The following is a 12,159-nucleotide window of genomic DNA, read 5'->3' on the forward strand; positions in this document are numbered from 1 at the left end:
TAGTTCTCTTTCAAGTCAAAAAACATAGCTTGGTATTGAATTACTAAAGAGGGGACTAACATTGTGAATACCTAAATTCCAATCTTTTTTCATTTTAGTAATAATTTTCACTGACATTTTATTTCTCTGAACTCCAAGAATCTCCTCAAAGCCACCACTCCTAATTGGGTCTGATAAAAGGAAGAAAAACACAAGACATCAGAACCAGGAACAGAAAACAGTGGAAATCAACAGGATACTAATTAGCACCAAGCTGGTGTGAGGAAGGGACATTGTTTGCTTTTGCAGTTGTCTAAGCCACCACTGACTGAAGCCATTCAATCCACGTTTCCTCTTTCCTGAAACTCAGTATTTTGACGTTTTTAAGTCTCAAAATTCATCGTTTCTCCTAAGAAACAATTATACTAAAATGCAACATGCCAAGATCCACTGAAAAACTGGTATATTTAAAACATATTTCCACTCAACAGTTTTTCCATTTGAAAGTTTCCAAAATGCTTAAGTATGTTTTTGTGGAAACATTTGATGAATAAGATGGATATATTAATTTTGCGTGAGGAGTTAACTGTTTGGGAATAGTTCCGTTCAAGGATCTGGCTGTTCTGTACCTTTTTTTTTGCCTCCTTTCATTTATCAGAGTGAAACACAGGCCGACCATATGTCCAGGAACTCAACAGAAGACACATTTTTAATGGTGATTCCAAGAATATTCTGTTACCTGTACTGGAGCCAGTGACTGGAACTGACAATCACAAACATTTCAGAAGTACATTCTTTGCAGTTTACACATTTCAAGTACTGAAGATTCAAAGTGAAGTTTGAAAAATGCCAGATCATAACTTTCAAAGTATTTCCCCTTCTGATAATACCTTTCACTTTAGCCAAGACTTTGGCAAGATTAGCACTAAAGTCTTTCCATAGCAAAACTTAAGAGCCAATTAGGTTTATTTTAACCACAAAAATATGAAAGATTGAATTTTAACACTGGTTAGCGATATATCAAGGCTGGAACTCTGACCAGGTAAAATATTGACATGGTATAGCTTGTTATTATTCTACATGTAACAAATAACAGGGGCTTAAAGTTTATCTCACAGATTGTTTTTGTCATTTATCATGGGCCCTGGTTTAATGAATGCCTATGATTATGGAATTATGTCAAATAATATATCAAATGTAATAGCTTCTTCTCCTCTGCCATCAGATTTCTGAACGGACAATGAACCAGACAGAACCTCACTTTTTCTTCTCTTGCACTAATTTATAGCAATATTTACACCTGTAATACTAACCGCACCACAAAATAAATTTCGGAATAGCTTCATGACAATAAATTCTGATTCTTCTTCTAATGTGTGTAATTAAGAAGCATTTAAATAGATCACATGGATGATAACTATTTTTACAACCATTAATTCAACTTGTGTGAAGTCAAAGGATTTCATGTAAAAGGCCTCGTGGCTACTCTCTGAAGTAAAAGATTTTTCATTACTGTAACACCAAGGCAGACAGACAAGGGTCTGTTCCTGATTCCAGTGAAGCAGCAGAGGTTTATAGGTCAAAAGAATAAATGATCAAATCTTTAACAGAGTGTCCTCAACTATGAAGTACACTTCATGGGGTGAGGACAGTTTTTTCTGATGTATACCAATACTGTATTCAAGTGACATTCACTGATACCTGGCTCTCCAAGAATGAGATATGAAAACGCTGACTGATGCATTTGGACCACTATCCACTAAGAAATCCAGTATAAAGATGAAAATATTAAAGGGAGGTAGTTGGGAGAGGATAGAGGAACAAGAAAGCCAAGGCAAAACTCAATTTGCTGGCAGAACCAAGTTTCCAACTACATGGCTGTTAATACGTGTTACCCAGCCTTCAAATATTTTGTACGGCAGTTAGCATTGCCCGCCGCATTCTGCAAGTACACCACTACACTTCCTGCAACACAGCAGAGAATGGAGGAGGACTGTACTTACAATAAAACACATGCTCATGCTTATTATAATAATGTACACAAGGAAACACTTGGAAAACCCTTTTCTCTCCAAGTCATCAAATGCGAAAGTATACCAAGAAGTCACACAACATCGTTCAGAGCAGATTTGACGTGTTCAGCAACAGATTCTTGTTGCACCACAGGGGTAAATAAAAGAGCAGAAAAGACAAAGTAGTACACCGTTTGATTTCAAAAGTTAATATATTTTCTATTTTATAGTGAACATATGCATCTGATTTGCAGCATCCTCATTTTCAGTAACTATGATGTTCCCTTCTCTTTAAAAAGAGAATGGTGACTTTGTAAGATGCCTTTTAAAATAAATATTTTATAAAATAATAAAACTTCAAATAAATATTCTTTACACTAAACAATATGTTGAAAAATTAGAAAATAAAGACCGAATTTATGGTACCTGTACAATATACATAATGTCAGAGATATCGAGCGTGACAAATGGTGAATCTTGTAAGGTGAAATATAGCCTAAAGTAATGATCAACTGATTCACATTTGGCTGAATGTACAACATATTAGTCTAATATTTTGTAAATCTGCCATTTATATGGCACAATTTTCACAGTCTGAATATTATTGTATATACAAAAATATAACAAATTAACTCTGGCAGCAAAAAACAAAGAGCATTTTGCCAATTTACATATTCAGCAAGAAGTATTCACATACAATACAAAAAGTCCAAGGAGCGTCATTGTATTACCTTCAGCTTATGTTGCCACAAATAAAATGCATATTGTGCATCGTTCTGTTGGATCTAATTGGATTTTTTTTTGATCCTCGTCTAGGTCAGTTAAGCCAGATGGAGCAGTATCAACAGCGTTGACACTACAAAGCACAAAAGTTGCCCAAGATTCCAGAAAATTGCAGTGCCATTAATACATACAAAAAAAAATAAGGCATGTTGAGCTGGTCAGCTAGAACAATGAACCCAAGAACAATGGGAGATATCCTTTTGACAAACAAGAATAATCTTAATGACTGTCGATTTATGTTGCTTACTCCTTTTAAGGCATTCAGATAAAAGGTAACCAGCATTATGCTCAATGCTGGTATTATAAATACTGTGTTCAATGCTGGTACTATAAATGCATTATTTCTTTTTCCCACTCCAACTACCAAAGTACAGAAGTGTAGAGTGCTAGCTCTGAAATAGCACCCTCTCCTTTGCAGCTAGGAGGACTTCTCAAGGATCCGAGGAGGTAAGCTGGGAACCTTGCAGCAAACTGCGTTTGTGTTTTTGCAACGACACCCGGGACGGTTAACCCTGTCATAGCACCCCTGGCACAACTTAAGGCAGCCTTTGGCAGGCAGGTAACACCACAGGCAGGGCATAAAGAGGGACATAATGCCCATGGCTGACCACCGTGCACAGCAATGCGACTGACTACAGGAGCATGGGTTATCTGCACAGCTGTCTTCTTCATCGTAGTTTGAGCAGTGGTAAAAGACACACTTCACAAAGCAGACGCAGGTCCCATAGTCCACCGCATTCTGTGCCGAACAGAGGCACCGCTTGTCACAGAACCAATGGGAAGGTAGAGATCTCGGATAAGTGCATTCTTCACACTTACATTTCCCACAGTTATCGCATCGATAGATGTGTTTGCCCAATTCTTCTTTCCCCAGAGGTTTCAGTTCGTCAGATTTAAATTCCGGTTTGGGTTGCACCCTGATTATCCGATCAGAGACATGGCCAGTTGATGATGAGGAAGGTCCCAGAAGCCTCTGGTCAGAAGATGTACTACTTGTACTTGTCCTTGTACTACTCCGAGAACCTGAACTCACAGTGCTGGTTGACCGAATTAAAGGCACCCTCATTGAAGAATGCACGTGATGGTGCTGACTACGGCTGTTGGCCCGCTGATGGTCATGGTCATTATTTAATCCAGACATCCTTTCATTTTTGTGCTGTGAAGGCATTCGGTACACAGACTTGTTCCCAGGCCTCGGGGCAACAGTTGGACCCTCAGTGTACTCATTAGTGGCTCTTATGATTCGGATCTGATCAAGCGACAACACCTGAACCTGCTGCGACTGTACATCCCTGGGGTCAGGTTCCATGTGTTGCCTTCCGCCGTCACGCAGTAACTGTAGCAGGGCTGGGGAACCACTGCCATTTTGAGTTCGCGTATCCATCTGTACAAGGAAGAGTTATCACTCCAGCGGGCTTAGAACACATCTGAAATCCTGTCATAAAGCAGAGAAGAAACCTCAGCATTTTGTGAATATTCAACTCTTATCTTAAAACTAACACAAAGAGAAACAGATTTTGTTCCCTAATTATTGGAAAACTACGGTTAAAAAGTAAGTGCGAGGTATTTTAACCTTTGCGTGCAGTGCAGCCCATTGAATAGACAGGGCAAGTTCTAACATTATTTCATTTCCCCTTCAGCTATTTCATGATTCCATCTTCCGCCATCTCCTCCCCCAACCCCACTGCGAACAACAAGCACAACGACTTTCTAAGGCTCTGTTTTTGAAAATCATTTGACACAGTAAGCAACCAAAAAATAGCCCAGGTAAAAAAAAAACAAAAAAAAACAAAAACAAAAAATAGCCCAGGTAAAACAAAAAAAACCCCAAAAAATAGCCCAGGTAAAACAAAACAAAAGAGTTCCCTTCCCACTTAAAGGTTGTGGCAATTTTTTTTTAAGACTGCATACAGTTAGAACTTTCAATGGGTTATTTAAATAATTGTATGCAGTTTGGATTAGAACCATCTCCATCTTGTATACTTTCACGCAGATTTCCATTTGGACATGGAACCAGTAAAAGACATGTTAGTCGATTTATTCTCAGTCTGAAGTCCTATGGAAGCTTAGCTCTTGACTCAGAAAAGAACTGACCAAAATGTTCTTCAGACTTGATGCAGCTCCAATGTGCAGTCTGGAACTCTACCAAAGCAAATTAAAAACACAACTCTTGAACAGGACCTTCCGAGTACCAGATCTAGCACATCTTTTGTCAAGATGGTTGGAGTCTTGACCATCAACATAATAACCCAAGGCCAGTTGCAAAGTTGGCAATGGCTAAATATGTACAATCAGATAATTAAAAAAAATAAACAGTCTCCTCACCTCTCCAGAAATTCAAAATGCTTAGACTAGCAAAAAGGGGGCTGGCTGCTACCTGACCAAACATCCTCACTACAACCTGGCCTCACTGACATAACTAAGATTTATATGCTGTCTTTTATCCCCCCTTACAAGTGAACATAGTGGTTTTCAGAGAATATTAACTGGAGGGAGAGATGAGCAGAACAGACAAGGAAACAAAAAAAAACTTTTATACATCCATTAAACAAAAATAGGTGTTAAATACAATTCAAGTACTAAATGCAACTGTTGGTGTCAATTTTCCCTCGAGGTTAATTAATATATATATTTTTTTTTTTCAAACATGAATACTAGTTATTTTGATGTAGCTAACGAATAGACCTTTACATTGAGCTTCGACTCAACAGTGAAATTTTTAATGAAAGTCCTAATAAAAACATGGCAAAATTCCATTAAGATCAAGTGCCGAAATGCAAAGGGACCAATGTAGCAAAACGTTATTTGGGGCTTATTAAGAAACACAGGCCAGTGAATTAATTTAGGACAAAACTGTAAAGCTACATGGGAGAACACAACTCATCTAGGCGACAGGACTGAAAACTGTAATGGAATGTTCTGCGTTCTCTGTGAGTACATTCTAATGCAAAATTGACATTTAAAGAGCTGCGGAAGGAAGCAACAAGTTTAAAGGTGACAAGAGATTTGGGGAAAAATTGCACGCAACATATTGTTGAAGTAAAAGTTGGCATCCTGGTCAAACATGATGCATATTTTGGAAGAGGTTTTGCGCACGAGTCTAAAACCACGAAGAAATAAAGTGTTATGTGTAGAGGTGGCTGTAAATGGGTTCACTATCCACCTCTTGTGCCAGCTCACTCAGTCCATGAGATTTCAGGCAAAGTCTCATGCAAAAGAAATCGAAACGATCGTGTTATTTTTGGTTCAGTCCTGACTTCCTTTCTCCTTCCTCTTCATAATAAATAACATCAAACACGTGGAAAGTTTGAGCAGCGCCCGCTCCTTTTGCAAACATGCAAACGGATTAAGGGAGTTGGTTAATGGACAGGGGGGAATGGAGCCAGGCAGGACCAGTTCCAATCGCAGGGCAGATTGCATCGGGGAATGGTGCACTCTTCACCACCATCCCCTCCCCCCGGAGGGGGAGTGGGGGGGGGGGGAGGTGAGGGTTAGGGCTGTAACACACGGAGAGGAGCAACAGGGGGAGGAGGTGGAGAAGGAGCAAAGGTTTCCTCTCCAAGTTGACGGGGGAGGGAGGGGGGACGGGCAAAGGGATCCCCAAGGAGGGAAAGAAGGTTACCTCTCCTCGCAAAAGTTCCCTCTCCAAGTGGGGAGGGGGAAAGTTCCCTCTCCGGGAGGGGGGAAGGTTTCCTCTCCAAGCGGGGGTGGGGGAGGTGAGGTTCCCTCTCCAAGCGGGGACGGGGGGGTGAGATTCCCTCTCCAAGGGGGCCAGATATCTACAAGAAAGGAGGGGAGGGGGGAAAAGAATAAATGAACGTGCAGGGAAGGGAGGGTCAAGGATGGCAGATGAAGTGGCGCGAGGTAAGGTGGGCCGGTGAACGGCCAGGGGGCAAGTCCTCTTCCCCGATTCAATGCGCGCTTACTATCCCGACGCAGGGCGATGAATTGCAAGCCAAGACCGCTTCCGAAATCACATTCGTGTTTATTGGTCTGGGTGGGGGAGAGAAAATGCATCCTCGATCCTTCCAGGCATGAGAATCGGCCCCCGGGCAAACGTCCGTGGCAGCCGCGAGCTGACCAACGTGTAACAACTTCAGCCCGCGATGCCGAGTTGTCAAGCCGAGAGTTTGGGGGCTTTTCCAGCGCTCCCACCCACTCGCCTGCAACTCGGAGAGTTCCAACCCCAAGCACAATTCAGGAAAATGAAGCAGGGCTCTTTCTCTCTCTCCCCCACCCCCCCACCCCAACTACACCAGATGGGGAGGGGACAATTCCTCCCCAGCCTGTCCCGGCTGTACTATCCGATACAATGGCGCGGAGATGCGCGTCCTGTAGGTTCTCTCTTGCAAGTTCTAAACCAAGGCAGCTTACAAATGCCAATTGCCCACCATCGTGTCACGCTATATCTGCGCTGAGGGACGCGTGTTGCTTTGGAGGACAGACCCAGCCAACTCGCTGCCTTTTCATAAAAAGATTAGAAACGGTCTCCTAAAATGCACTCCCCGCTTTCTAGAAATGACAGCCCCCTCCCCTCCAATTCTGCCTTGCAAAAGTTTACGCCAGGTCTCCTCTGACCCAAAGCATTTTCCACTCCTTGCAACTTTCGAGGTCCCTTCCCCCCCCCCCCCCCACCTCGGTAAACTCACCGTGGCCGTAGCGCTGGCTTTCGGTTGTGTCCCCTCCCTCTCGCTTGGGCGTTCAGCTCGGAGCCGAAAAGTTTCACGCAACCAAAAAAAAATAAGCGGCGGGTCGAAGTTCTGCCGGAGATCGGCCGGGGCTGAAGCATCCAAGTTGTGGATGGGAGGGAGAGGGGGGTGGGGGGTCGAAGGGATGGGATCAGGCTAAAGTGGGGAGGGGGGGGGTGGAAGAGAAAGGTGGTGCAGGAAAGAGGACAAGGCACAGAGGACCCCCGTGCGATCGAAGATCGCAACCGATTGATGGCCAGTCGATCGTATTTTCTTGAGGGGAGGGGGTGCGGGGAAGAGGAGGAGGAGGGAGGTTGAAAAAAAAATCCTTTTTTTCTGAATGAAGCCAGCAAACAGCAGACACGAGGGCGGACGCGCGCACACGCAACTCGGGAGGGTGGGGGAATGTCAACTGCAACGGGAGAGAGAGAGAGAGAGAATCAGGCGCTGGGTCCCATTCACAAATGGCCCTTCCCCTTTGCAAACGCCGCTGCCGCCAACCTCCCGACACACGTGAAGTTTGCCAAGTGCTTTAAAGCAGATTTGCTCGAGTTACTATTAAGTTTTCCAGTGGTCGCTCATGGGTAAATGGCGTCATCTGCATGGGATCGAATAGAGCATTTGTTGTCCCAGAGGATATATTGCATCCGGTCTCTGCCGATTGGTTCTGGGCTCAAATTCATTCGAGTCAGTGAGTGAGGGAGGGGGGGGAGGGGGGGGTGGGGGGTGGAGAGGGGGAAAATTCAATGTGTGCCAGAAAAGAAGACCGCGCTGCTTCAACATGCTGCACCCAACAAACGTCTCGGCCTTGCACTGTTGTGGATCACCCTGCTTTTTTTTAAAATAAAACCTGGTGAAGTTGACGGGCTCTTTGCTTTCTGAACGCTCCGCGAATACGGGGCCAAAGATAAACATGAAAGAATTTTCCATTGGTCAGCCCTCAATTGTTGTCAAAATCCTGGCAATTGTTAACCCTTTTGCCGACAAACGCAAGACTTCCGCGCTGCCTAAAATCGGAGAAACTTTCGGAAAGTTTCGCGAAATAAAATCAAACCAATTTTTAAAAAAATAAAGACTTGCTGCTCTTCTTAAAAAGGTGTTGCGTTTGATGGCACTGGGCCAACAGGATGACTTACTGGATGGAGTAACTTGACAACTGCTGGTATTCTTTCTCTCCCTGAAGCAAAATGAGCTGTGGGCAGGGGGGGGGGGGGGGTGGGGGAGACCGAAATGAAGAGAAATAGTGAGTGATGGAGGTGGCCAAAGGGAAGGGAACGAGAGAGGAATTAGTAAAAGTGGCTGCAGCAAAACCGGACAAGTGCAAGACAGAGCCTCTTGCTGATACTGAGAGTGAATGACAGAGCCTCTTGCTGATACTGAGAGTGAATGACAGAGCCTCTTGCTGATACTGAGAGTGAATGACAGAGCCTCTTGCTGATACTGTAAGTGAATGACAGAGCCTCATCCTGATACTGTGAGTGAATGACAGAGCCTCTTGCTGATACTGTGAGTGAATGACAGAGCCTCTTGCTGATACTGTGAGTGAATGACAGAGCCTCTTGCTGATACTGTGAGTGAATGACAGAGCCTCTTGCTGATACTGTGAGTGAATGACAGAGCCTCTTGCTGATACTGTGAGTGAATGACAGAGCCTCTTGCTGATACTGTGAGTGAATGACAGAGCCTCTTGCTGATACTGTGAGTGAATGACAGAGCCTCTTGCTGATACTTTGAGTGAATGACAGAGCCTCTTGCTGATACTGTGAGTGAATGACAGAGCCTCTTGCTGATACTTTGATTGAATGACAGAGCCTCTTGCTGATACTGTGAGTGAATGACAGAGCCTCTTGCTGATACTGTGAGTGAATGACCGAACCTCTTGCTGATTCTGTGAGTGAATGACAGAGCCTCTTGCTGATATTGTGAGTGAATGACAGAGCCTCTTGCTGATACTGTGAGTGAATGACAGAGCCTCTTGCCGATACTCTGAGTGAATGACAGAGCCTCTTGCCGATACTGTGAGTGAATGACAGAGCCTCTTGCTGATACTTTGATTGAATGACAGAGCCTCTTGCTGATACTGTGAGTGAATGACAGAGCCTCTTCCTGATACTGTGAGTGAATGAATGAGCCTCTTGCTGATACTGTGATTGAATGACAGAGCCTCTTGCTGATACTTTGAGTGAATGACAGAGCCTCTTGCTGATACTGTGAGTGAATGACAGAGCTTCTTGCTGATACTGTGAGTGAATGACAGAGCCTCTTGCTGATACTTTGATTGAATGACAGAGCCTCTTGCTGATACTGTGAGTGAATGACAGAGCCTCTTGCTGATACTGTGAGTGAATGACCGAACCTCTTGCTGATTCTGTGAGTGAATGACAGAGCCTCTTGCTGATATTGTGAGTGAATGACAGAGCCTCTTGCTGATACTGTGAGTGAATGACAGAGCCTCTTGCCGATACTCTGAGTGAATGACAGAGCCTCTTGCCGATACTGTGAGTGAATGACAGAGCCTCTTGCCGATACTGTGAGTGAATGACAGAGCCTCTTGCCGATACTGTGAGTGAATGACAGAGCCTCTTCCCGACATTGTGAGTGAATGACAGAGCCTCTTGCTGATACTGTGAGTGAATGACAGAGCCTCTTGCTGATACTGTGAGTGAATGACAGAGCCTCTTGCTGATACTGTGAGTGAATGACAGAGACTCTTGCTGATACTGTGAGTGAATGACAGAGCCTCTTGCTGATACTGTGAGTGAATGACAGAGCCTCTTGGTGATATTGTGAGTGAATGACAGAGCCTCTTGCTGATATTGAGATTGAATGAGAGAGCCTCTTGCTGATATTGTGATTGAATGAGAGAGCCTCTTCCTGATTCTGTGATTGATTGACAGAGCCTCTTGCTGATACTGTGAGTGAATGACAGAGCCTCTTGCTGATATTGTGATTGAATGACAGAGCCTCTTGTTGATACTGTGAGTGAACGACAGAGCCTCTTGCAGATACTGTGAGTGAATGACAGAGCCTCTTGCTGATACTGTGAGTGAATGACAGAGCCTCTTCCTGATTCTGTGATTGATTGACAGAGCCTCTTCCTGATACGGTGAGTGAATGACAAAGACTCTTGCAGATACTGTGAGTGAATGACAGAGCCTCTTCCTGATACTGTGATTGAATGACAGAGCCTCTTGCTGATACTGTGAGTGAATGACAGAGCCTCTTGCTGATACAGTGAGTGAATGACAGAGCCTCTTGCTGATACTGTGAGTGAATGACAGAGCCTCTTGCTGATCCCGTGAGTGAATGACAGAGCCTCTTGCTGATACTGTGAGTGAATGACAGAGCCTCTTGCTGATACTGTGAGTGAATGACAGAGCCTCTTGCTGATACTGTGAGTGATTGACAGAGCCTCTTGCTGATAATGTGAGTGAATGACAGAGCCTCTTGCTGATACTGTGAGTGATTGACAGAGCCTCTTGCTGTTAATGTGAGAGAATGACAGAGTCTCTTGCTGATACTGTGAGTGAATGACCGAGCCTCTTGCTGATATTGTGAGTGATTGACAGAGCCTCTTCCTGATTCTGTGATTGATTGACAGAGCCTCTTCCTGATACGGTGAGTGAATGACAGAGACTCTTGCAGATACTGTGAGTGAATGACAGAGCCTCTTCCTGATACAGTGAGTGAATGACAGAGCCTCTTGCTGATACTGTGAGTGAATGACAGAGCCTCTTGCTGATAATGTGAGAGAATGACAGAGTCTCTTGCTGATACTGTGAGTGAATGACAGAGCCTCTTGCTGATAATGTGAGAGAATGACAGAGCCTCTTGCTGATATTGTGAGTGAATGATAGAGCCTCTTGCTGATTCTGTGATTGAATGACAGAGCCTCTTGCTGATACTGTGAGTGAATGACAGAGCCTCTTGCTGATATTGTGAGTAAATGATAGAGCCTCTTGTCGACATTGTGAGTGAATGACAGAGCCTCTTGCTGATTCTGTGGGTGAATGACAGAGCCTCTTTCTGATACTGTGAGTGAATGATAGAGACTCTTGCCGATACTGTGAGTGGATGACAGAGCCTCTTGCCGATACTGTGAGTGAATGACAGAGCCTCTTGCCGACATTTTGAGTGAATGACAGACCCTCTTGCTGACACTGTGAGTGAAAGACAGAGCCTCTTGCCGACATTGTGAGTGAATGACAGAGCCTCTTGCTGATACTGTGAGTGAATAACAGAGACTCTTTCCGATACTGTGAGTGAATGACAGAGCCTCTTGCCGATACTGTGAGTGAATGACAGAGCCTCTTGCTGATACTGTGAGTGAATGACAGAGCCTCTTGCTGATACTGTGAGTGAATGACAGAGCCTCTTGCTGATACTGTGATTGAATGACAGAGCCTCTTGCTGATACTGTGAGTGAATGACAGAGCCTCTTGCTGATACTGTGAGTGAATGACAGTGCCTCTTGCTGATACTGTGAGTGAATGAAAGAGCCTCTTGCTGATACTGTGAGTGAATGACAGAGCCTCTTGCTGATACTGTGAGTGAATTACAGAGTCTCTTGCTGACGTTGTGAGTGAACGACAGAGCCTCTTCCTGATTCTGTGAGTGAATGACAGAGCCTCTTGCTGATACTGTGAGTGAATGACAGAGCCTCTTGCTGATATTGTGAGTGAATGACAGAGCCTCTT

At 44.1% G+C, this 12,159-nt stretch overlaps 1 protein-coding gene across 3 annotated transcripts; it reads right to left on the bottom strand.

Annotated features, from left to right (window-relative positions):
* Positions 1-2,184: 2,184 nt before the first annotated feature.
* Positions 2,185-8,053, bottom strand: spry2 (sprouty RTK signaling antagonist 2). Of its 3 annotated transcripts, none has more exons than XM_069890329.1 (2): positions 7,424-8,053; positions 2,185-4,209 (listed from the first exon to the last, which is right to left on the bottom strand). In XM_069890329.1, exon 2 carries the CDS (start codon positions 4,156-4,158, stop codon positions 3,193-3,195), a length of 966 nt encoding a protein of 321 aa, XP_069746430.1. In that variant the 5' UTR covers positions 4,159-4,209; positions 7,424-8,053; the 3' UTR covers positions 2,185-3,192. The 3 variants fall into 3 exon arrangements, with proteins under 3 accessions (XP_069746430.1, XP_069746433.1, XP_069746432.1); XM_069890332.1 differs by lacking the exon at positions 7,424-8,053 and adding an exon at positions 6,701-6,943; XM_069890331.1 differs by lacking the exon at positions 7,424-8,053 and adding an exon at positions 6,397-6,673.
* Positions 8,054-12,159: the final 4,106 nt, after the last annotated feature.

This window comes from Narcine bancroftii, chromosome 7, assembly GCF_036971445.1.
Source record: "Narcine bancroftii isolate sNarBan1 chromosome 7, sNarBan1.hap1, whole genome shotgun sequence".
NCBI classification, from domain to species: Eukaryota; Metazoa; Chordata; class Chondrichthyes; order Torpediniformes; family Narcinidae; genus Narcine; species Narcine bancroftii.

Bases quoted from the DNA above. Each gene is read 5' to 3' on its own strand.
- spry2 (XM_069890329.1), bottom strand. From the start codon at position 4,158: ATGGATACGCGAACTCAAAATGGCAGTGGTTCCCCAGCCCTGCTACAG.